General features: G+C 40.2%; 3 protein-coding genes across 3 annotated transcripts in view; 2 read left to right on the plus strand and 1 right to left on the minus strand.

Moving 5' to 3' along the window:
* LOC311141405 (NLR family CARD domain-containing protein 3-like) overlaps positions 1–25,754 on the plus strand; it is a 674,300-nt gene that overhangs the window by 408,256 nt on the left and 240,290 nt on the right. The gene's annotated exons all lie outside the window — the stretch shown is intronic.
* Positions 1–25,754, minus strand: part of LOC311141252 (NLR family CARD domain-containing protein 3-like) — a 390,310-nt gene that overhangs the window by 63,965 nt on the left and 300,591 nt on the right. The gene's annotated exons all lie outside the window — the stretch shown is intronic.
* On the plus strand, positions 1,463–25,308 carry LOC311142267 (NLR family CARD domain-containing protein 3-like; the record flags this gene model as incomplete). The annotated part of the gene is made up of 7 exons (XM_084177888.1): positions 1,463–1,545; positions 18,121–18,237; positions 20,460–20,544; positions 20,674–20,902; positions 21,362–23,153; positions 23,417–23,590; positions 25,038–25,308. The coding sequence occupies 7 exons, from the start codon at positions 1,463–1,465 to the stop codon at positions 25,270–25,272; spliced, it is 2,715 nt and encodes a 904-aa protein (XP_084034014.1). The 3' UTR covers positions 25,273–25,308.

Raw genomic sequence — 25,754 nt, forward strand, 5'->3', positions numbered from 1 at the left:
GGTACCCTGCACATTGACTCAGTACTGGTACTCCTTGTATATAGTCTAGTTACTACCTCAACTACCTGGTACCCCTGCACATTGACTCAGTACTGGTACTCCTTGTATATAGTCTAGTTATTACCTCAACTACCTGGTACCCTGGACATTGACTCAGTACTCCTTATAGCCTTATTATTGTTATATCATTGTGTTACTATTTCCTTTTTTTATTTAGCTAATTTTTCTTACTTTTTAACTGCATTGTTGGGAAAGGGCTCGTTAGTAAGCATTTCATGGTAAAGTGTACATCTGTTGTATTCAGCGCATGTGAGAAATACAATTTGATTTGAAGGTCATTGGCTCTAACGGTTGTCTCGTGCCGAACAGCGCATGTTCGGATGTTGAAGCACTGTGGCTAGGAAAAACTCCCCAGAAAAGCAGGAACCTAGGAAGAAACCTAGAGAGGAACCAGGCTCTGAGGGGTGGCCAGTCCTCTTCTGGCTGTGCCGGGTGGAGATTATAACAGTACATGGCCATTAAGGCCAGATCATTCTTCAAGATGTTCAAATGTTCATAGATGACCAGCAGGGTCAAATAATAATCACAGTGGTTATAGAGGTTGCAACAGGTCAGCATCTCAGGAGTAAATGTCAGTTGCCTTTTCATAGTCGATCATTCAGAGGTTGAGACAGCAGGTGTGTGTGTGTGTGAGAGAGAGAGAGAGAGAGAGAGAGAGAGAGAGAGAGAGAGAGAGAGAGAGAGAGAGAGAGAGAGAGAGAGAGAGAGAGAGAGAGAGAGAGAGAGAGAGAGAGAGAGAGAGAGAGAGAGAGAGAGAGAGAGAGAGAGAGAGAGAGAGAGAGAGATTAGGCAACAGATTAAAAAAAATATTACCTGGCTGTTGTTGACAAGCATTGTCCTAATCAGTTCATTATCATATTATTAATATTTGATTAAATGATTGAAATAACGACCCCATTCTCAGTAGCCTATTCCAGCAGGCTACTGGGTAACAGAACCACTTCCTACCTCAACATCGTCTTGTTATTCATGTTAAATAAATTAATCTGTCAATTTGAACTAAGCAAGCTGCTAAATCATTCAGCTTACATCTTGCCTACATCTTGCCCAGGCTACTGGAGGCTGTCTGAAATAAGATGTAGGCCTATCAGGGGCTATGTTTTGGCCTAGTTTTCAGGCCTGGTGGAGTAGTCATTGGGCTAGAAAAAGTCATTGCATTAAATCACCTGACTGTTTGGATGTGTCTGTTAGTAAATGTTTTATTTCTAAGAGATCATGAGTAAAAGAGAACAATGGACATTCTAGATTGAGTTGTCACTGTGTTCACCACAACCAACATGCTGCATCTCTGTTTAGGCGTCAGTGGTCTAAAATGAGTCTCTCTAGGGAGAGAGAGGAGGGGGTCCCTGCCTCTAAAATGAGTCTCTCTGGGGAGAGAGAGGAGGGGGTCCCTGCCTCTCAAATGAGTCTCTCTGGGGAGAGAGAGGAGGGGGTCCCTGCCTCTAAAATGAGTCTCTCTGGGGGACATGACACCAAAGCTAAGAGGTGAGATGACAATTTTGTTTAAGAATTCGTACGTTTATTTCCAAAACTCTATATCCACAATTTTTTTTAAAAGAAATGATTGCCTTGGGTACCTTCAATATTACTGGGTACCTTCAATATTACTGTTCTCAGATTTTTTATTAATGGATTTGAGATGTGTATAAAAATAAATGTTTTTTTTTAACTAAATGCTATATATCCATTGTTTAGCTGGAATGGAATGTTCGTATCCTGTATATTTGACTGTGATATGTGGTTGTCTCACCTAGATATCTTAAGATGAATGCACTAACAGATGTCATATCTTAATTTGACCCAGTTTCTCACAGCAGGAATATAATCCTGCAGGAATAGGAAATGTAAATTATTACGTGAATTATAATTCATGAACATTTTTTGTAGTGGTGGGTACATTTTTCATTAGGGCAAATCAAGTTTGACATTTTTTAAGTGGAAATTACAAACTCTAGAAGCCTTTTTAAAGCTTGAATACACTACAATATGGCAACTGTATTGTAAGTCACTCTGGGCCCGGTTTCCCGATAGCGATGGAATTTAGGCTTACCAGTGTTTTAAGATGCATCTTTCCTACAACGGCTGAAGATGTAACATGTATTTCCCACGCACCACGCAGAGAGAACGGCTGAAGATGTAACATGTATTTCCCACGCACCACGCAGAGAGAACGGCTGAAGATGTAACATGTATTTCCCACGCACCACGCAGAGAGAACGGTCGCCAAGTGCGTTGTTGGAGCATGTCGTTATTTAGAGGATCGAAAGAAAGGGAGCGCTGCTCTTGGATCAGTTTTCTCCATTTAAATCTTTCCTTAACATTATAATTAGTTCCCAATACTGATGACAGATCAGCTCCTACAGAGATATTACCACCTACGGCTGCAAATATTGAGGCGGCTTATTCTAAATCACAGATTTGGCACATCATTGTTCACATGTTAGGCTACACATCATGAAATATATTGAGACAAATTACAGACCGTAGTCTACATGTAGCAACATAGAACTCAATTAATTGAACATGAAACGTATTTCAATTTCATTGAAATAGGACTATAGCCTACTGTTTATATTTTAATGCAGTTATCTCGGTTTTCATTTGAAGCATCATTTTATACGTCGCTTGTTTGCATCAATTGCGAAGACATTTGCAACTTTGTATTTGTAGTCAACTTTGTTCTGAATTTATCGGCGGTCACAGAGAGATAAACCATGTGATTCTATGTTTAGCGGAGATCTGCTGTGTATAAAGTGACGCGGGAGGGCAAAAAAGCATCTAACGACGCACTTGGCTGTTCTACAAGTGGTCTGAGGCAGGTGTTAAACTATGAGCGTTTTCAAGTGCAACGTTAATAACGATGGTTTTGGGAAACAGCTCAGAGATTTAACAATGCTCCTACGAAGGTTCTAACGGTTAACTTAGCCTTAAGATGCTTTTGGGATACCAGGCCCTGGACAAAAACATCTGCTAAATTCAAAGGTAAATGTTTTACATACAGATCTCATATTACTGGATTTATTTTTTTAAACAATTTTTTATATTGATGTTACAAATGTATCATGTGTACAGTTCTTTATAAAAAATGTCGTTATTTGTTACATTTGACTGTGTAAAACCTAGCAGTACTAGTTATTTCTCTGAGAGTGCGGCATATGTACATTCAAGAATTAGTTGTCACTGTGTTAACCACAACCAACATGCTGTATCTCTGTTTAGGGGTCAGTGGTCTAAAATTAGTCTGTCTGGGGAGAGAGAGGACCAATTTTCTACTCTGAGACACTTTTTGGATACGTGCCCAGATCTCAAAATATTGTTTTAAAAAACGAATAATTTTTGTTGGACATAATAAAAAAAGAATATTACTAATGTACCTGACTTTAAAGACTTGGTTTAGTTTATTGTGTGGCTCTGCTCATGTCCGCGTTCTGGAACTGTCCGCGTCACCCTACAGAACTGTCCGCGTCCACGGACGGTTTGGCGCCAAGCATATTGTCCAGTTACGCGCAGAGTGGTCTGAGGTGATCTTGGGGAATAACGACGGAGTTCGTTACAGTGTTGAGACACCGAAGTTTATTGTTCAATTTGCTTTTTGCGTAATGGTCAGTGACAGTATGAGTGTTGCCAGATCCTTTTCACTCGCTAGTCTTGTTTAATTGTGTGGTTCACCGGATTCGTCATCATCCTCGAGGGACAGACGAACGACCTGCTAGTTAGCCAAGCTAGTCGGTACAGCTAGCTAAGCTAGCTACTCTTTACCAGCAGCATCCTAGTTATCCTAGCTACCACTACATCATCACCGGCTGCCTGCATTTCTTGTGGACCGATGGAGCTCCCTGGTTGTTTCTTCCACCTGTTAAATCCCGTGGAGGGCTTCTCCCTCTCTCGTTGACGGATGCTGGCTACCTACCATCCCTCTGTCCGGTTCTCCTCTCTTCACTAGACGGACGGTAACTTTAGTGTTTAACCCCTCTGTGTCCAAGGACCAAACTTTTTAATATTATTTTCGGGCGCCCCAAGGTTTTTATTGTTTGTAAAACTTTAGTGGAGAGCTCTCAATTTGCCGGATTTTAGGTATATAAAGTGCCTTCAGAAAGTATTCACACCCCTTGACTTTTTCCACATTTTGTTATGTTAAAGCCTGAATTTAAAATGCATACAATTCAGATTTATTTGGTCACTGGCCTACACACAATACCCCATAATGTCAAAATTGAATTATGTTTTACGAAGTCTTTACAAATGTAATTAAAAATAAAAAGCTGAAATGTCTTGAATCAGTAAGTATTCAACCCCTTTGTTATGGCAAGCCTGAAAAGTTTCAGGAGTAGAAATGCGCTTAACAAGTCACATAATAAGCAGTAGGAGTGTGTGGGTGAAATCACTGGGGAAGACAAGCCAGGAAAATACATATTACAATCTACAGTTGAAGTCGGAAGTTTACATACACCTTAGCCAAATACATTTAAACTCAGTTTTTCACAATTCCTGACATTTAATCCTAGTAAGAATACCCTGTCTTAGGTCAGTTAGGATCACCACTTTATTTTAAGAATGTGAAATGTCTTTCATCACATTCCCAGTGGGTCAGAAGTTTACATACACTCAATTAGTATTTGGTAGCGTTGCCTTTAAATTGTTTAACTTGGGTCAAACGTTTAGGGTAGCCTTCCACAAGCTTCCCACAGTAAGTTGGGTGAATTTTGGCCCATTCCTCCTGACAGAGCTGGTGTAACTGAGTCAGGTTTGTAGGCCTCCTTGCTCGCATACACTTTTTCAGTTCTGCCCACACATTTTCCATAGGATTGAGGTCAGGGCTTTGTGATGGCCACTCCAATACCTTGACTTTGTTGTCCTTAAGCCATTTTGCCACAACTTTGGAAGTATACTTGGGGTCATTGTCCATTTGGAAGACCGATTTGTGACCAAGCTTTAACTTCCTGACTGATGTCTTGAGATGTTGCTTCAATATATCCACATAATTTTCATTCCTCATGATGCCAGCTATTTTATGAAGTGCACCAGTCCCGCCTGCAGCAAAGCACCCCAACAGCATAATGCTGCCACCCCTGTGCTTCACGGTTGGGATGGTGTTCTTTGTCTTGCAAGCAACCCCCCTTTTCCTCCAAACATAACGATGGTCATTATGGCCAAACAGTTCTATTTTTGTTTCATCAGACCAGAGGACATTTCTCCAAAAAGTATGATCTTCGTCCCCATGTGCAGATGCAAACCGTAGTCTGGCTTTTTTATGGCGGTTTTGGAGCAGTGGCTTCTTCCTTGCTGAGCGGCCTTTCAGGTTATGTCGATATAGGACTCGTTTTACTGTGGATATAGATACTTTTTTTTAAATCGCCCAACATCAGTGCCCGACCTCACTAATTATCTTGTTGCTGAATGGAAACAAGTCCCCGCAGCAATGTTCCAACATCTAGTGGAAAGCCTTCTCAGAAGAGTGGAGGCTGGTATAGCAGCAAAGGGGGAACCAACTCCATATTAATGCCCATGATTTTGGAATGAGATGTTGGACCAGCAGGTGTAATGAGATGTTGGACCAGCAGGTGTAATGAGATGTTGAACCAGCAGGTGTAATGAGATGTTGGACCAGCAGGTGTAATGAGATGTTGGCCAGCAGGTGTAATGAGATGTTGGAGAAGCAGGTGTAATGAGATGTTGGACCAGCAGGTGTAATGAGATGTTGGACCAGCAGGTGTAATGAGATGTTGGACCAGCAGGTGTAATGAGATGTTGGACCAGCAGGTGTAATGAGATGTTGGACCAGCAGGTGTAATGAGATGTTGGAGCAGCAGGTGTAATGAGATGTTGGACCAGCAGGTGTAATGAGATGTTGGACCAGCAGGTGTAATGAGATGTTGGACCAGCAGGTGTCCACATACTTTTGATCATGTAGTGCATGTTTGGTAAAGTAATGAAGAAGGTGTAATATTTTGGGTAGATGATCCTAGAACAGATTATAACTATATATGGACATATTATAAAGGATGTGCATGAATAGACTCTTAAGGATTAAAGTGGAACTGAGATGAGGAAGTGAATCAGGAGGCCAATGTGACCATTTTACAATGTGATGATGTTACAAGTAAGTTCCACTTGTTAAATCCACTTCAGTCAGTGTAGATGCAGGGGAGGAGACTGGTAGGGGGGGGGATTGCAACTCAATATTAGGAGGGTGTTCTTAATGCTTTTTACACTGTTTGTTTGTTGCTTTATGTAATGGCATATATTTAAATGCTTTGTGTAATGTCACATAATTTAATGCTTTATGTAATGGCATATATTTTAATGCTTTGTGTACAAAACATTATGAACACCTGCTTTTTCAATGACATAGATTGACAGGTGAATCCAGGTGAAAGATATGATCTCTTATTGATGTCACTTGTTAAATCAACTCCAATCAGTGTAGATGAAGGGGAGGAGAAAGGTTAATGAAGGATTTTTAAGCCTTGAGACAATTGAGACATGGATTGTGTATGTGTGCCATTCAGAGGGTGAATGGGCAAGACAAAATATTTAAGTGCCTTTGAACGGGGTATGGTAGTAGGTACCAGGCACACAGGTTTTTGTCAAGAACTGCAACGCTGCTGGGTTATTCACGCTCAAATGTTACCTGTGTGTATCAAGAGTGGTCCACTACCCAAAGGACATCCAGCCATTTTGACACAACTGTGGGACGCATTGGAGTCAACATGGGCCAGCATCCCTGTGGGACGCTTTCGACACCTTGTAGAGTCCATGCCCCGACGAGTTGAGGCTGTTCTGAGGGCGAAAGAGAGGGGAGGTGCAACTCAATATTAGGAAGGTGTTCTTAATGTTTTGTATACTCAGTGTATGTTTGTTGCTTTATGTAATGGCATATATTTTATTGCTTCATGTAATGTATTTTATCTATTGAGATATAGTTTTGATATATTTTAAAATGTAGTTTCATGGGGATTTATTATGTTTTCCAGAATCTCCAACCAAATTCGGAGATCAGTCTCTCCAGTACCCAGTCATCTGTCCATGAAGAGTGACTTCTCTATGGATCGTCCTATACATCTTAGTGATGGACCAGTGACCTTTGACCCTAGGTAAGTTACTGGTCAGAATTGATGATATTACTATTGAAGAGGAGAATCTTCTAGATCTGAAACCAGATGTATTTTGTGTATATGAGTATATACTGTAAAGCATCTGCTTATAATTAGTTGTTTATGTCATATATTTTAATACACTGAGTGTACAAAACATTATGATTACCTGCTTTTTCCATGACATAGATTGATAAGGTGAATCCAGGTGAAAGATATGATCTCTTATTTATGCAACTTGTTAAATCAACTTCAAGCAGTGTAGATGAAGGGGAGGAGAGAGGTTAATGAAGGATGTTTAAGCCTTGAGACAATCGAGACATGGATTGTGTAAATGTGCCATTCAGATGGTGAATAGGCAAGACAAAATATTTAAGTGTCTTTGAACGGGGTATGGTAGTAGGTACCAGGCACACAGGTTTTTGTCAAGAACTGCAACGCTGCTGGGTTGTTCACGCTCAAAAGTTTCCTGTGTGTATCAAGAGTGGTCCACTACCCAAAGGACATCCAGCCATTTTGACACAACTGTGGGACGCATTGGAGTCAACATGGGCCAGCATCCCTGTGGGACGCTTTCGACACCTTGTAGAGTCCATGCCCCGACGAGTTGAGGCTGTTTTGAGGGCAAAAGAGAGGGGAGGTGCAACTCAATATTAGGAAGGTGTTCTTAATGTTTTGTATACTCAGTGTATGTTTTTTGCTTTATGTAATGGCATATATTTTATTGCTTCATGTAATGTATTTTATCTCTTGAAATATAGTTTTGATATATTTTAAAATGTAGTTTCATGGGGATTTATTATGTTTTCCAGAATCTCCAACCAAACTCTGAGATCAGTCTCTCCAGTACCCAGTCATCTGTCCATGAAGAGTGACTTCTCTATGGATCGTCCTATACATTTTAGTGATGGACCAGTGACCTTTGACCCTAGGTAAAAATTTATCATATTACTATTGAAGAGGAGAATCTTCTAGATCTGAAACCAGATGTATTTTGTGTATCTGAGTATATACTTTAAAGCATCTGCTTATAATTAGTTGTTTATGTCATATATTTTAATACACTGAGTGTACAAAACATTATGAACACCTGCTTTTTCCATGACATAGATTGACAAGGTGAATCCAGGTGAAAGATATGATCTCTTATTTATGTAACTTGTTAAATCAACTCCAATCAGTGTAGATGAAGGGGAGGAGACAGGTTAATGAATGATTTTTAAGCCTTGAGACAATTGAGACATGGTTTGTGTAAATGTGCCATTCAGATGGTGAATAGGCAAGACAAAAGATTGAAGTGCCTTTGAACGGGGTATGGTAGTAGGTACCAGGCACACAGGTTTTTGTCAAGAACTGAAACGCTGCTGGGTTGTTCACGCTCAAAAGTTTCCAGTGTGTATCAAGAATGGTCCACTACCCAAAGGACATCCAGCCATTTTGACACAACTGTGGGACTAATTGGAGTCAACATGGGCCAGCATCCCTGTGGGACGCTTTCGACACCTTGTAGAGTCCATGCCCCGACGAGTTGAGGCTGTTCTGAGGGCAAAAGAGAGGGGAGGTGCAACTCATTATTAGGAGGGTGTTCTTAATGTTTTGTATACTCAGTGTATGTTTGTTGCTTTATGTAATGGCATATATTTTATTGCTTCATGTAATGTATTTTATCTCTTGAAATATAGTTTTGATATATTTTAAAATGTAGTTTCATGGGGATTTATTATGTTTTCCAGAATCTCCAACCAAATTCGGAGATCAGTCTCTCCAGTACCCAGTCATCTGTCCATGAAGAGTGACTTCTCTATGGAACGTCCTATACATTTTAGTGATGGACCAGGGACCTTTGACCCTAAGTAAGTTACTGGTCAGAATTTATGATATTACTATTGAAGAGGAGAATCTTCTAGATCTGAAACCAGATGTATTTTGTGTATCTGAGTATATACTGTAAAGCATCTGCTTATAATTAGTTGTTTATGTCATATATTTTAATACACTGAGTGTACAAAACATTATGAACACCTGCTTTTTCCATGACATAGATTGACAAGGTGAATCCAGGTGAAAGATATGATCTCTTATTTATGTAAGTTGTTAAATCAACTTCAATCAGTGTAGATGAAGGGGAGGAGAGAGGTTAATGAAGGATTTTTAAGCCTTGAGACAATTGAGACATGGATTGTGTATGTGTGCCATTCAGAGGGTGAATGGGCAAGACAACATATTTAAGTGTCTTTGAACGGAGTATGGTAGTAGGTACCAGGCACACAGGTTTTTGTCAAGAACTGCAACGCTGCTGGGTTTTTCCCGCTCAAAAGTTTCCTGTGTGCTTCAAGAATGGTCCACCACCCAAAATAAATGTCCAGCCATTTTGACACAACTGTGGGACTAATTGGAGTCAACATGGGCCAGCATCCCTTTGGGACGCTTTCGACACCTTGTAGAGTCCATGCCCCGACGAGTTGAGGCTGTTCTGAGGGCAAAAGAGAGGGGAGGTGCAACTCAATATTAGGAGGGTGTTCTTAATGTTTTGTATACTCAGTGTATGTTTGTTGCTTTATGTAATGGCATATATTTTATTGCTTCATGTAATGTATTTTATCTCTTGAAATATAGTTTTGATATATTTTAAAATGTAGTTTCATGGGGATTTATTATGTTTTCCAGAATCTCCAACCAAATTCGGAGATCATTCTCTCCAGTACCCAGTCATCTGTCCATGAAGAGTGACTTCTCTATGGATCGTCCTATACATTTTAGTGATGGACCAGGGACCTTTGACCTTAGGTAAAAATCTATCATATTACTATTGAAGAGGAGAATCTTCTAGATCTGAAACCAGATGTATTTTGTGTATCTGAGTATATACTGTAAAGCATCTGCTTATAATTAGTTGTTTATGTCATATATTTTAATACACTGAGTGTACAAAACATTATGAACACCTGCTTTTTCCGTGACATAGATTGATGAGGTGAATCCAGGTGAAAGATATGATCTCGTATTTATGTAAGTTGTTAAATCAACTTCAATCAGTGTAGATGAAGGGGAGGAGAGAGGTTAATGAAGGATTTTTAAGCCTTGAGACAATTGAGACATGGATTGTGTAAATGTGCCATTCAGATGGTGAATAGGCAAGACAAAATATTTAAGTGCCTTTGAACGGGGTATGGTAGTAGGTACCAGGCACACAGTTTTTTGTCAAGAACTGCAACGCTGCTGGGTTTTTCACGCTCAAAAATTTCCTGTGTGTATCAAGAATGGTCCACTACCCAAAGGACATCCAGCCATTTTGACACAACTGTGGGACGCATTGGCGTCAACATGGGCCAGCATCCCTGTGGGACGCTTTCGACACCTTGTAGAGTCCATGCCCCGACGAGTTGAGGCTGTTCTGAGGGCAAAAGAGAGGGGAGGTGCAACTCAATATTAGGAGAGTGTTGTTAATGTTTTGTATACTCAGTGTATGCTTTTTGCTTTATGTAATGGCATATATTTTATTGCTTCATGTAATGTATTTTATCTATTGAAATATTGTTTTGATATATTTTAAAATGTAGTTTCATGGGGATTTATTATGTTTTCCAGAATCTCCAACCAAATTCGGAGATCAGTCTTTCCAGTACCCAGTCATCTGTCCATGAAGAGTGACTTCTCTATGGATCGTCCTATACATTTTAGTGATAAATCAGGGACCTTTGACCCCAGGTAAGTTACTGGTCAGAATTTATAATATTACTATTGAAGAGGAGAATCTTCTAGATCTGAAACCAGATGTATTTTGTGTATCTGAGTATATACTGTAAAGCATCTGCTTATAATTAGTTGTTTATGTCATATATTTTAATACACTGAGTGTACAAAACATTATGAACACCTGCTTTTTCCATGACATAGATTGATAAGGTGAATCCAGGTGAAAGATATGATCTCTTATTTATGTAACTTGTTAAATCAACTTCAATCAGTGTAGATGAAGGGGAGGAGAGAGGTTAATGAAGGATTTTTAAGCCTTGAGACAATTGAGACATGGATTGTGTATATGTGCCATTCAGATGGTGAATAGGCAAGACAAAATATTTAACTACCTTTGAACGGGGTATGGTAGTAGGTATTGTAAGATTAAGCTGATATACAGGTCGGATTCTGAATTGTGAAAGGAAGCCACATCCCTACGTATAACAGTCTGTATAGTTTCTGACACTGACTCCAACTGAGGTTCCCAATGTGAGGGGTTTGGAAATAGTATATGAGGAAAATCTGTTTCATAATCAAAATGATCTAATAACTTCAATCTTCTATGATGGAAGTGTAGATCCCTCCGGAGCTCCCCGCAGTCCACCTGTTTAGGAGTTGGTATGAAAGTCAGTCCTCTTTCTAGAACCTCACTCTCGGCTTGGTTGAGCCCAATGGGACATTGCTGGTCAACACCTCAAATCGGTTGTGAAGTAGTATGGACATATTGATGGAACAAGGTCACTAAACTGGTGGTTAGACAGGGTAGATCCAAGAGCAGGCCTCTGCTGTCATCTAGAGGGCGTTTCTCTGTACTGCTTGACACATGGAGACTCAATGGAGGCACAGTGCAAAGTGCTCAAAGTAAGGCCTAAACAATTGTTTGTCAGGCTGGGATCTATAAAGCAGTATGTTCTCCAATTAGATGCCAACTAATATTCATACAGGGACAATAGGTGGGGCAGGAGGAAGAATGGTGTTCCTGATATTCAGAGGAATTCCCCTTTTTTCTTTGTAGCTTCAGATTGAGATTGTTGTTATTCTCCAATATGTTTTTCTTCAGTGAGCCACTCTGGATTCTCCAAGGGGAATACTCCCTCTATTCTCCACTAGAGAGTTGGAGCTCCATGCTTTTGCTGGGAATTGTCCACTGTTGGTATACATTTATTTGGTCCCCAAAATACCAAAATAAAAAGGTGTATTTGTCTAGTTTTAGCTGAGTACCCAGTTAGCATCCATGTGGCTCATTTAAAAGTTTCAACAACAAAAAACGTACTCTGACGTTTCACCACAATTGGCTTCTTCAGACAATGGTACAAAAAGTAGCCAAACAAAGCCAAAGGAGAGTGATGAGCAGCAGCAGCATCAACAAACCAGCGAGGCCGCCCGCAAGCCCAACAGTGATGATGCTGCCGAGCTCCAGTTAGCTCCGTGTGCAGAGCCTACCCACCCTTCCACAAGCACCGCCAGGATAATGGCTCCACAGCCCCCTCCACCTCCGACTGTTCCTGACTATCTTGGAACAGAGGTGCCAGCCCAGATTAGCCTAGAATCCTACCGTAGCCGCAGGTTTTCTGTCCAAAAACCTTCATTTAATAGCAACTGGTTCATAAGAAGAGAGTGTCTGGAATACTCGCTTACTGAAGATGCTGCATTGCTGAAAGTTCTGCGTGGGGTCCATCTATTGGGAGATGGCTAACTAGTCTGTATTTTCCACTGATTCATATGGATGCCAGTGCACATATTGGCTGTAAAATGGGTAAAAACAGAAAAGCATATAACTGTAGCTATGTGGTCTTTACTTGGGTGTGTTTCAGCAGGGTGAGGTCAGAGAGATGCTTCCAAGTCAGTATTTTTCAGAACTCATAAAATCCTTTACACAATCTGATGGGATGGATATTCAACCCCATTTAAATGACCATAAAGTCACAGATCTGTTCATGGCAATGCAGTTCATTTAATGATGTTAATATTTCTGTGAGCTTGTGTGGCCTACCACTTCACGGTTGAGCAGTTGTTGCTCCTAGATGTTTCCACTTCACAATAACAGCACTTAGTGTTGACCGGGGCAGCTCTAGCAGGGCAGAAATGTGACTTGTTGGAAAGGTGGCATCCTATGACGGTGCCACGTTGAAAGTCACTGAGCTCTTCAGTAAGGCCATTCTACTGCCAATGTTTGTCTATGGAGATTGCATGGCTGTGTGCTCGATTTCATACACCTGTCAGCAACGAGTGTGACTGAAATAGCCGAATCCACTCATTTGAAGGGGTGTCCACATACTTTTATATATATAGTGTACATGCTCTGTCCTGCTACTGGTAGGTCTATAACGTTATGGGAACTGATCTGAACAGGTTTAGGCTGGTCATCTAGGATATGTAGGCTATAGCTGAGGTATAGACCTCCATCTGTATCAGGACTAGGCTCCTGCTACTGTTACTGTTATAACGTTATGGGAACTGATCTGAACAGGTTTAGGCTGGTCATCTAGGATATGTAGGCTATAGCTGAGGTATAGACCTCCATCTGTATCAGGACTAGGCTCCTGCTACTGTTACTGTTATAACGTTATGGGAACTGATCTGAACAGGTTTAGGCTGGTCATCTAGGATATGTAGGCTATAGCTGAGGTATAGACCTCCATCTGCATATCACTAACAAACCACTATTATATATTATAACCTAGCCTACTTTACATAATATAAATCTCCTACTTGTTGCAAAAATACTTTCTGAATGTATCAATGATTTCCCCTCAGATCAATCATGCCCGTTTTAGCCCTTCTGTCTACATTCTCAGATTGAAAGACAACAAATGGCCGACTTTTAATGAATACAAATAAGTGTGAGACATGGCCTTGTGTTGCTGCACTGTCTATAACTACCTTAACAAACAGTGACTCATTATTATTATTGACAGTTACCATGGAGAAGAGATGTCACAACCAGATGTTCATGTGATTGCATTAAATAGCCTGACTGTTTCGATATGTCTGTTAGTAAATGTTTTATTTCTAAGAGATCATGAGTAAAAGAGAACAATTGACATTCTAGAATGAGTTGTCACTGTGTTCACCACAACCAACATGCTGCATCTCTGTTTAGGGGTCAGTGGTCTAAAATGAGTCTCTCTGGGGAGAGAGAGGAGGGGGTCCCTGCCTCTAAAATGAGTCTCTCTGGAGAGAGAGAGGAGGGGGGCCCTGCCTCTAAAATGCGTCTCTCTGGGGAACATGACACCAAAGCTAAGAGGTGAGATAACAATTTTATGAAGAATTTGTTAAGTTTATTTCTAAAATATATAGCTATCTCAAGAGCTATCGTAAATCGCTCTGGATAAGAGCATCTGCTAAATCAGGAGTTCTCAATCCGGGGTCAGTGGAGGTACTGCAGGGGTTCTGCAGCACCCTGACTGGACTCGTTGCAATGGAAGACATTTGATAGAATTTTAATACGACACGACCACTTTGCCTACTCTTCATTATTGCCTAATATAATGGATGCATATTTTTTTAACCAATTCTGATAGTTGTTACAAGCAGAATTTTGACAATATTACCGTTATACCAACACACTCTTCACACCCGTTTAACAACTCTAAATAGCTTTGGCATCGTAGGCATCAGGGTCCCTTGTCAATAATGTTGCCTACAACGTTGCATACAATGTTCATTTTCATCTAACACATATTTCGCCCTAGATGCCTTCAATTGGCCATTTTATAGCCATGCCCAAATTAGAAGTATTTTTTAACAACGTGATGTTGCGCTCCAAAGGGATAACTTGAAAAAACATGATGTAGGTAATTAAATAATCAAAAGAAAAACGTGTTTATTATACACTTAGAAAATAAGGTTCCTTATAGAACCAAAAAGGCTTCTATCACTTCCTTAATATATGGAACCACTAAAAGTTAGATATATTGTTGGGTTTAGTGAAGAAGAACCTCTAGAGTTCTGATCAACAAAAGGTGAATGTTTTGAGGATGTGAACCCAGCAGCCCTCCAGTTGTCAGATCAAGCCCGCCTGTTTTTCCAGCGCCCGGCCCGGGATTTGAACCAGCCACCTTTCTGCCATAGGTCCAACTCCTGCCACAGCTCCAACTCCTTAGCCGCTGGGCGAAAACCTGAGTTACTCTTCAGAAATAAGCATGAGTTCATCTGCCAAAATGAAGACCAAATGCTATGCAGACATACATGGTATCACTTGAACATAATTATTAAACATAAATCATTGCCAAAAGCACAATACATACTGTTCCATGTAGGTCTATATTATTTATGGATTGATCATATAGAAATCTAAACATTATTTTAACTACTCCAAAGCAATTACATGTGGTGCAGGAACCGCTGACTCACTGCATTATTCTATAGTATTATCAAGACACCTGCTGTTAACTCTTAACTGGTTAGGACAGCTCATGAGGTGTCCTAAATATCTGCCGACTAGGTGGGACTAGAGACTTCATGCATAGCTTTAATTTATACCCATAAGAGTAAAATGTCTTTATTCTCAGCACTTATACGACCAATGTTCTACTCTGAGACTTTGTGGATATGGGCCCAGATCTCAAAACTTTGAATGTTTGTTTTACATATAAAAAATAAATAAATGAATATTACTAATGTAAGCCAGTGTAAAGACTTGGTTTGGTTTATTTTGTTGCTCTGCTCATGTCCGAGTTCTGGATTTGCCCGCGTCCCCGTACAGAACTGTGTTCTGGTGTCGTCCACAACGTCCGGTGTGGCGCCAGGATATTGTCCAGTTAGGAGCAGAGTGGGCTGAAGTGATCTTGGGGAATAACGACAGAGTTCGTTTCAGTGTTGAGATGCCGGAGTTTATTGTTCAATTTGCTTTTTGATTAAGGACAGCATGTATATAGTTAACACTGTAGGCTTACCTCAAGTAACATATTATTATCAAGGTTATTGATACTTGGTGAGAGGGTTACTGCTCCCCTGAGTACACATTGTGTTCACCGAACATGTAAGCGATGGCTGGCGGATATCCATCAAACGTTAAACCGTTTCTAGTCATGGTTAACCATATTTGTTTTCAGAAAAGGGTGTCCAACATAAACAAAACACATGTCCCTGTCCTCTTTTTCAAGATGTGGGTGATTTAAACAGCCAGAATACATTTTTTAATTAAGAAATAACAATTTTTCTTTGACGATTTGTTGTTTCTAAATGGCTGCTGAGTAATTTGATATGTATCGAAACCTTTGTTCAGGCATCAAATTGAGCGAATGCTGCGCAGGTTCACTGAGTTGCAAACCAAATGGGTATAATGGGGTGATTGTTGTCTAATCGGGTGGTCTAGCTAATGGATTTTGTAGATCTGACACAGTTCCTACCTCAGATTATGAGCCTAGCAAGTGTCATGAATGAGTTATGTAGTACCCACATACGGCCACATGGAGGAGCAAGAGAGCTATAAACCCATACAGTTTTTTGCCTTAAAAACAGTAAACCTAACAATCAATCAATCAAAAGTATTTATAAAGCCCTTTGTACTTCAGCAGATGTCACAAAGTGCAATACAGAAACTCTAACCCTACGTATATCCTATTTTAGCCTCAACCCTAGGTATAACGTATTTTAACCTTAACCCTTAACCCTAATTCTATTTTAGCCTTAACCCTAACCCCTAACCCTAGTTATAACCTATTTTAGCCTTAACCTTAACCCTAATTCTAGGGTAGGGTAGCCTAGAACACTTTTAGAAACTATTTTAGTAATAATATTATCTTAGTAAATACAATTATAGTACTAAAGAGAATTTTCAATTTTTTGTTAATCAAAACCTGTCAAACATTTGGCTTTTTTTTTGTTATTAGTTATTTATATTTATATGAACACTTGATAAATAAGACACTTTTGTTTTATTTTTCAAATGTTGCTTGAACTGGGTGACCTAGTAACCTCTGTGTGAAAGTCCAGCAATTGGTGTGGGATAGGTGGGGCAGGTTTGAGACTGATCTAAGGAATTAACAAGAAAAATACACTTTATTTCTCAGCTGCCTCACCAATGTCTGTACGTGAATTAATAACTTTGATTTGCTAAATATTTCCAATATATGGCAGCATAAGACAACGAAGCATCAGTTATAGGCTACAAGCAGCAATATGATTGACATAAAATAGCATGCAACCAAATACTATATGTCCCATGATTTTCTAAAAAGGTCACTCATTACTTTAGTTAGCTATATATCTCGTATTAGGCCTGTGATGCTTTTGGAAGAGCAATTAAATAGTGACTATAGCAGGTGTTGAACCCCTGGTAAATAATCACTAGTCAGATGCGCTAACCACAACCCTAGTATACATGCATTATAAAATATTGGGAGTAAACTACCTCGGAATAGATAAGACAAGAGTGCGTCTTCCAGCCCGCCATTAAATTTCATCATGCAACCCTCCCGGTTAGCAAATGTACCTCAACATGCCCCTCGCTTGTGCTAGAAGGCAGAGTGCTCGCTGCTGGTTGATGAATCTGACAATGAATGTACTAGGAAAATACGTTTTTCTCGATCAGATGTGCCTAAATTAATGTTCAGGCTTATTGATCATCGTTATAGTAATGAAGTATAATTTCAAAACATGAGCATAAAAACAGCTAATAATAATAAACATGAATCATCATTATATTACTTCACAGTAATCTGTTAAATGCTTTTTCAGTCGTTCCTCTTGCGTTAGCAGTGTGGAAAGGGACAGTAAAAAGCGTGTGCAGGAGTTTTCCTGTGAGGGGGAGTGGTGGTGTATCCAGGGAGAAAACTAAACTAACCTTCTGAAATGTCATTCATGGTCTTATGCTGCCATCTATTGGAATTATTTAGAAACTGCAGTAGTACTGAATAAAGTGTATATCCTTACTAAAGTAGTAATTACTCAGAATTACAAAATATGACATTTTTTAGTTCATTTTACCACTTACAACCATAAAATAACCATTTATAGCATGACAAACAATGAAACTGACATAAACCAAAAACACCATACATTTAGTTAACTATATATATATATATATATATGTATATATATATATATATATATATATATATATATATATATATATATATATATATATATATTTATATATATACTATTTATTTAGATGGGTGACATTATCTGCCAAAGTAACACCACTGTAGATAAAGAAGAGCTCTCCAGTAGGTGTACCAAGTAGATGAGAGATGTAATGTTTGTCTCTGTTGTGTTGAAGCCCAATCAAGCAGGAGAGACCAGCCTCCCCTGTACCCAGCTGTGTGTCCATGAAGAGTGACTCGTCTATGGCTCACCCTCTATACTTCCGAGAGGGAGACTTTTCTACTGAACAAAGGTAAGAAGAACTCATGGGTCATGGTCAGTTAAACAACACTGTCTCTAGTCATTTCTCCTCTCCCATTTTACCATTTCGTTTTGTTGTTTTCATAATCCATAGGCTAAACCTTTTTTCCATTTTCATAGTCCTAAAACAATATTAAACTAACACAACATTCCCTGTGTGTGTGTGTGTGTGTGTGTGTGTGTGTGTGTGTGTGTGTGTGTGTGTGTGTGTGTGTGTGTGTGTGTGTGTGTGTGTGTGTGTGTGTGTGTGCACTCCCTGGATGAGGAGATGTAATCTCTATCCTGATTGCCTAGTCACTTTTACCCCTACCTACATGTACATATTACCTCAACTACCTGGTACCCCTGGACATTGACTCAGTACTGGTACTCCTTGTATATAGTCTAGTTATTACCTCAATTACCTGGTACCCCTGTACATTGACTCAGTACTGGTACTCCTTGTATATAGTCTAGTTATTACCTCAACTACCTCATTCCCCTGCACATTGACTCAGTACTGGTACTCCTTTATATAGTCTAATTATTACCTCAACTACCTGGTACCCTTGCACAGGTGGAGATTAAACGCAAATCCGACCATCACCCCTGGTGAGACAAAACCGCGACTCGTCAGTGAAGAGCACTTTTTGCCAGTCCTGTCTGGTCCTGCGACTGTGGGTTTGTGCCCATAGGCGACGTTGTTGCCGGTGATGTCTGGTGAGGAATTGCCTTACAACAGGGCTACAAGCCCTCAGTCCAGTCTCTCTCAGCCTACTGCGGACAGTCTGAGCACTGATGTAGGGATTGTGAGTTCCTGGTGTAACTCGAGCAGTTGTTGTTGCCATCCTGTACCTGTCCCACAGGTGTGATGTTCGGATGTACCGATCCTGTGCAGGTGTTCTTACACGTGGTCTGCCACTGCGAGGACGATCAGCTGTCCGTCCTGTCTCCCAGTAGCGCTGTCTTAGGCGTCTCACAGTACGGACATTGCCATTTATTGTCCTGGCCACATCTGCAGTCCTCATGCCTCCTTGCAGCATGCCAAAGGCACGGTCACGCAGATTAACAGGGACCCTGGGCATCTTTCTTTTGGTGTTTTTCAGAGTCAGTAGAAAGGCCTCTTTAGTGTCCTAGGTTTTCATTACTGTGACCTTAATTGCCTACCGTCTGTAAGTGTCTTAACGACCGTTCCACTAGTGCATGTTCATTAATTGTCTATGGTTCATTGAACATGCATGGGAAACAGTGTTTAAACCCTTTACAGTGAAGATCTGTGAAGTTATTTGGATTTTTACGAATTATCTTTGAAAGACAGGGTCCTGAAAAAGGGACGTTTCTTTTTTTGCTGAGTTTATGAGTTCATGGCCATTATTGCCAGATCATTCTTCAAGATGTTCAAATATTCATAGATGACCAGCAGGGTCAAATAATAATCACTGTGGTTATAGAGGTTGCAACAGGTCAGCACCTCAGGAGTAAATGTCAGTTGCCTTTTCATAGTCCAGTATTCAGAAGTCGATACAGCAAGTGTGGTAGAGAGGGAGAGAGAGAGAGAGGGAGATAGAGAGGGGGGGGGGAGAGAGGGAGAGAGAGAGGGTCAAAACAGCAGGTTTGGGTCAAAACAGCAGGTTCGGGACAAGGTAGCACGTCCGGTGAACAGGTCAGGGTTCCATAGCCGCAGGCAGACCAGTAGAAACTGGATAAGCAGCACGACAAGGTTGGACGTCCGGTGGAGCATGTATCGATACTGATAGGATCGAAAGAAAGGGAGTGCTGCTCTCAGATCAGCTTTCTCCATTCAAATATTTCCTTAACATTAATAGAACTCAATTGATTGAACATGAAATGTATTTTAATTTGATTGAAATAGGCCTATAGCCTACTGTTTATATTTTAATGCAGTTATCTCGGTTTTCATTTGAAGCATCATTTTATACGTTGCTTGTTTGCATCAATTGCAAAGACATTTGCAACTTTGTATTTGTAGTCAACTTTGTTCTGAATTTATCAGCGGTCACAGAGAGATGGATAAACTATGTGATTCTATGTTTAGGGGAGATCTTCTATGTTTAATGTGAAGCGGGTGGGCAAAAAAAGCTTCTAACGATTCACAACTCAAAACAATATTAAACAAACACAACATTACCTGTGTGTGTGTGTGTCTGTGAGTGTGTGTGTGTGTGTGTGTGCACTCCCTGGATGAGGAGATGTAATCTCATGTTTTGTCCACAGAAACCAACAGGAGAGATCAGAGTCAGAGATTCTCAGTGGTCAGTCTTCCCAGAGTCATGAAACAGACCTGGCCTCCATATTCAGTGTATGTGGTCCTGTTATGTACATTTGTTTTTGTTTACCTCAAGTAAAGTTGATCTGTCAATCATTCATTCATGTGTTAATGAGAAAGCATTTAGTCTCTTGCTTAACTTATTTACTTGATTTATTTCAGTTGCTTGAAGAGAATATTATAACATTTGTGAAGAACGAGCTGAAGATGTTCAAGAGGATTCTTACTCCAGAACTCCCAGAAGGCTTTGAGAGTCAGAAGCAGGATAAGGAAGTGGTGGATGCTGAAGATGAGAAGCAGGAGAGCAGTGCCAGAGAGGGGGCTCTGAAGATCACACTGCACGTCCTGAGGAAAATGAACCAGAAGGAGCTTGCTGACACACTGGAGAAAAGTAAGAGCTGTCTGCCTCATGTTGAATGCTGTTTTAGAACATTTAAAAGCTGTAGCTAAAGTACAGCTAAAGTAGCTGTGTAACTAAATGATATTGTAGCAGCCTTAACGCAACACCTAGTGACCTCATCAAGTAGCAGCAGGGATGTGTTGTGTTGATTAATTGAGAGAGAGAGAGAGAGAGAGAGAGAGAGAGAGAGAGAGAGAGAGAGAGAGAGAGAGAGAGAGAGAGAGAGAGAGAGAGAGAGAGAGAGAGAGAGAGAGAGAGAGAGAGATATAATACCAATAATAATATAATCAGTCACACTAGTCTGTAATGCATTATGAAAACATTTACACATTTATACAGTCAATTAAGCGAAGCAATGATTATAATTAAAAAATGTATAACAGTCCTAGAATACTGTAGGCATTAAAACAGACGTAATATTAATATCCTCTGTGTTATTTCTTCATTCAGATGAGCTTGCTGTGATTTGCCAACGTGAACTCAAATCTAATCTAAAGAAGAGGTTTCAATGTGTATTTGAGGGGATCGCTAAACAAGGAAACCCAACACTTCTCAATAAGATCTACACAGAGCTCTACATCACAGAGGGTGGAACAGGAGAGGTCAATAATGAACATGAGCTGAGACAGATTGAGACAACAACCAGGAAACAAGCAACACCAGAGACTGCAATCAAATGTAACGACATCTTCAAACCCTTAACTGGACAAGACAAACTTATCAGAACTGTGCTGACAAAGGGAGTCGCTGGCATTGGAAAAACAGTCTCTGTGCAGAAGTTCATTCTGGACTGGGCTGAAGGAAAAGCAAATCAGGATGTCCAATTTGTATTTTCATTCCCTTTTCGGGAGCTGAATTTGATGAAAATGGAAAAACACACTTTGATTAAACTTCTCAATCACTTCTCAATGGAAACCAAAGAATCAAGAATCTCCAACTACGACAAGTACAAAGTTCTGTTCATCTTTGATGGTCTGGATGAGTGCCGACTGCCCCTAGACTTCCAGAAGAACAAGATCTGTTGTGACGTCACAGAGTCAACCTCAGTGGATGTTCTGCTGACAAACCTCATCAAGGGAAATCTGCTTCCCTCTGCTCTCCTCTGGATAACTACCCGACCTGCAGCAGCCAATAAGATCCCTTCAGCGTGTGTTGACCAGGTGACAGAGGTACGAGGGTTCAATGACCCACAGAAAGAGGAGTACTTCAGGAAGAGATTCAGTGATCAGGACCTGGCCAGCAGAATCATCTCACACATAAAGACATCAAGGAGCCTCCACATCATGTGCCACATTCCAGTCTTCTGTTGGATTTCTGCAATAGTCCTTGAACACATGCTGAAACATAAGAGAGAAGAGATGCCCAAGACTCTGACTGAGATGTACTCACACCTTGTGGAGTTTCATACCAAACAGAAGAATGAAAAGTATCTTGGGAAAGAAGAGACAGGTCCACACTGGAATAAAGAGAGCATTCTGTCACTGGGAAAACTGGCTTTTCAACAGCTTGTGAATGGCAATCTGATTTTCTATGAAGAAGACCTGAAAGAGACTGGCATTGATGTCAATGAAGCCTCAGTGTACTCAGGATTGTGCACACATCTCTTTAAAGAGGAATGTGGGCTGTACCAGGACAAGGTGTACTGCTTCGTGCATCTGAGCATTCAAGAGTTTCTGGCTGCTGTATATGTGTTCCTCTCATTCATCAACAACAATGACAATCTAATGGCCAAACCTCAATCAACGTCCAGGAACTTTTGTGTGAGGATCAGACACAAGCGTAAAGGTACCTTATACAAGAGTGCTGTGGATGAAGCCTTACAAAGTGAGACAGGAAACCTGGACCTGTTCCTCCGCTTCCTTTTGGGCCTCTCACTGGAGTCCAATCAGAAGCACTTACGAGGTCTACTGACAAAGACAAGAAGCAGCTCACAGAGCCATGAAGAAACAGTCAAGTACATCAAGGAGAAGATCAGGGAGAATCCCTCTCCAGAGAGGTGCATCAATCTGTTCCACTGTCTGAATGAACTGAATGACCATTCTCTAGTGGAGGATATCCAAAGCTACCTGAGATCAGGAAGTCTCTCAGAAGAAGAACTGTCACCTGCACAGTGGTCAGCGCTGGTCTTTGTGTTGCTGACTTCAGAAAAGGAGCTGGATGTGTTTGACCTGAAGAAATACTCCAGATCAGAGGAAGGTCTTCTGAGGCTGCTGCCAGTGGTCAAAGCCTCCAGAGCCGCTCTGTGAGTACATAAAATGACATTTAAGTACTAATCATCAGGAAGAAATATTCAGTTTAGAGAAATATATGTATTATTGAAAAACATATTGAATCAATGCATTGATGTTCACATTAGTATAACAATATGACCGTACCATTCTAGGAGACGGAAGATGAATCTATATGTTGTTTAAGAGAATAAACCAAATGCATCTGCCATTGTCCTTCTACACTACTGGTTAAATTAACAGTGTGTTTGTGAAATCATGATGATCTCTTTGTCAGGCTATCAGGCTGTGGAGTCACAGAGGAAGGCTGTGCTTCTCTGGTCTCAGCTCTGAAGTCAAACCCCTCACACATGAGAGAGCTGGATCTGAGTAACAATGACCTGAAGGATTCAGGAGTGAAGCTGCTCTCTGCTGGACTGGGGAATCCCCACTGTAAACTTGAGACTCTGAGGTCAGTATTCCTGTAGTTGGTCAACAAGTGATAACTGTTCACCAGATCCACATGTGTTTACCAGGCACACACATTCCACACCATATGTGTTTGGACAATGAAGCTTACAGTTTTACATTTGGTGCTATGCTCCAGCATTTTGGATTTGAGTTAGAATGTTTCATAATAGGCAACAGTATGTAATGTCACCTTTTATTTGAGGTTTTTCATACATATCTGTTTTAGTGTTTAGATGCGAAAGCACTTTATGTATCTAGTTCTCCCATTTGAAAAAGTCGTAATAATTTTGACAAATTCACTTATATTGTATTAAAGTAGTCATAAGTTTAGTATTTGGTCCCATATTCCTTACCTGCAGTGATTACATCAAGCTTGTGAATCTACAAACTTGTTGAATGCATTTGCAGTTTGTCTTGGTTGTGTTTTGGATGATGTTTTTCCCAATAGAAACTGAATGGTAAATAATGTCCTGTCATTTTGGAGTCACTTCACTTGTATTGTCAGTAAGAATAGAAGATGTTTCTGAACACTTCTACATTCATGTGGATGCTACCATGATTATGAATAATCATGAATGAATCGTGAATAATGACGAATGAGAAAGTTACAGAGGAACAAGGATCATACCCCCTCTGTTATTGGTAATGGTGAGAGGTTAGCATGTTTTGTTGTAGCCTCTGTAACTTTCTCACTCATTATTATTCATGATTCATTCATGATTATTCTTAGTCATGGCATCATCAGGATTAATTTAGTAGTGTTTAGAAACATGTTATCTACTCACTTAGACAGAAAATTACTCCAGTCATCATCCACCATTCAGTTACTATCGGGCAAAACATAACCCAAAACACAACCAAAACAAACTGCAAATGCAACCAACAAGTTTACAACCAAATACTCAACTTTTGACTACTTTAATGCATTATAAGTGAATTGGTCAGAATACTTATGACTTCTACAAATAGGGGGACAAGATACATAAAGTGCTTTCATTTCTAAATGGTGAAACAGATATGTATTAAAATATCCTCAAATAAAAGGTGACATTATATACTGTCACCTCATATGAAACATTTGATCTCAAATCCAAAATACTGGAGTACAGAGCTACATTTAAAATGTTATCTTCACTGTCAAAATAGATATGGTGTGGACTGTATACTCAATATAATATAAATCTGATACCTCACTGTCTGTCTTTTGACTGATACTGCTTTTTAAACTGCTCTGGTCAGTCTACTCAAATATTTGTAATATGCATTTTTCTATCTACAAGCAATACTTTTGATAATTTGTCATTTCTAATAATGATACATTCATTTATGAATAGATATGGCAGGTTTCAGGACACTGATATATCTGAATATGTTGAAAAAATATACTTCCACTATTTTCACCACCAAAGAATAGCAGTGTGGTTTTATTATGATTTGACTCTTTGCAGGCTGTCAGGCTGTCTAGTCACAAAGGAAGGCTGTGCTTCTCTGGTCTCAGCTCTGAAGTCAAACCTCTCACACCTGAAAGAGCTGGACCTGAGCTACAATCACCCAGGAGACTCAGGAGTCAGACTGCTCTCTGCTGGACTGGAGGATCCACACTGCAGACTGGAGAAACTCAAGTATGTAGAGGGTTTATGTCAATGTTCATATCAGACATGTTGGAGTTATCAGGCTAGTTAAGACAAACATTCTGACCACCACTTGGACTAAGATATATAAAGACTGTGTGTGTGTGTGTGTGTGTGTCCAGTGTCCAGTGTGTATGGACACACACACTAACTGGACACACACTGGACACACACACACACTGGACACACACACACACTGAACACACTCACACACACTAACTGGACACACACACATGGGACACATATACACACACTGGACACACACACACACACACTGTAAAAACACACACTGGACACAGACACACACACACACACACAAAGGAAACACCACACACACACTGGACACACAAACACATACTTGACACACACACACACTGGACACACAAACTGGACACACACATACACACGCACACATATACACATTGGACACACACACACACACACACACACACACACACACACACACACACACACACTCACTCACACTGGACACACACACACACACACTGGACACATACACACAAAGGACACACA

Source organism: Coregonus lavaretus (genome assembly GCF_964263955.1).
Source record: "Coregonus lavaretus genome assembly, chromosome: 2".
In the NCBI taxonomy this organism is placed as follows: Eukaryota; Metazoa; Chordata; class Actinopteri; order Salmoniformes; family Salmonidae; genus Coregonus; species Coregonus lavaretus.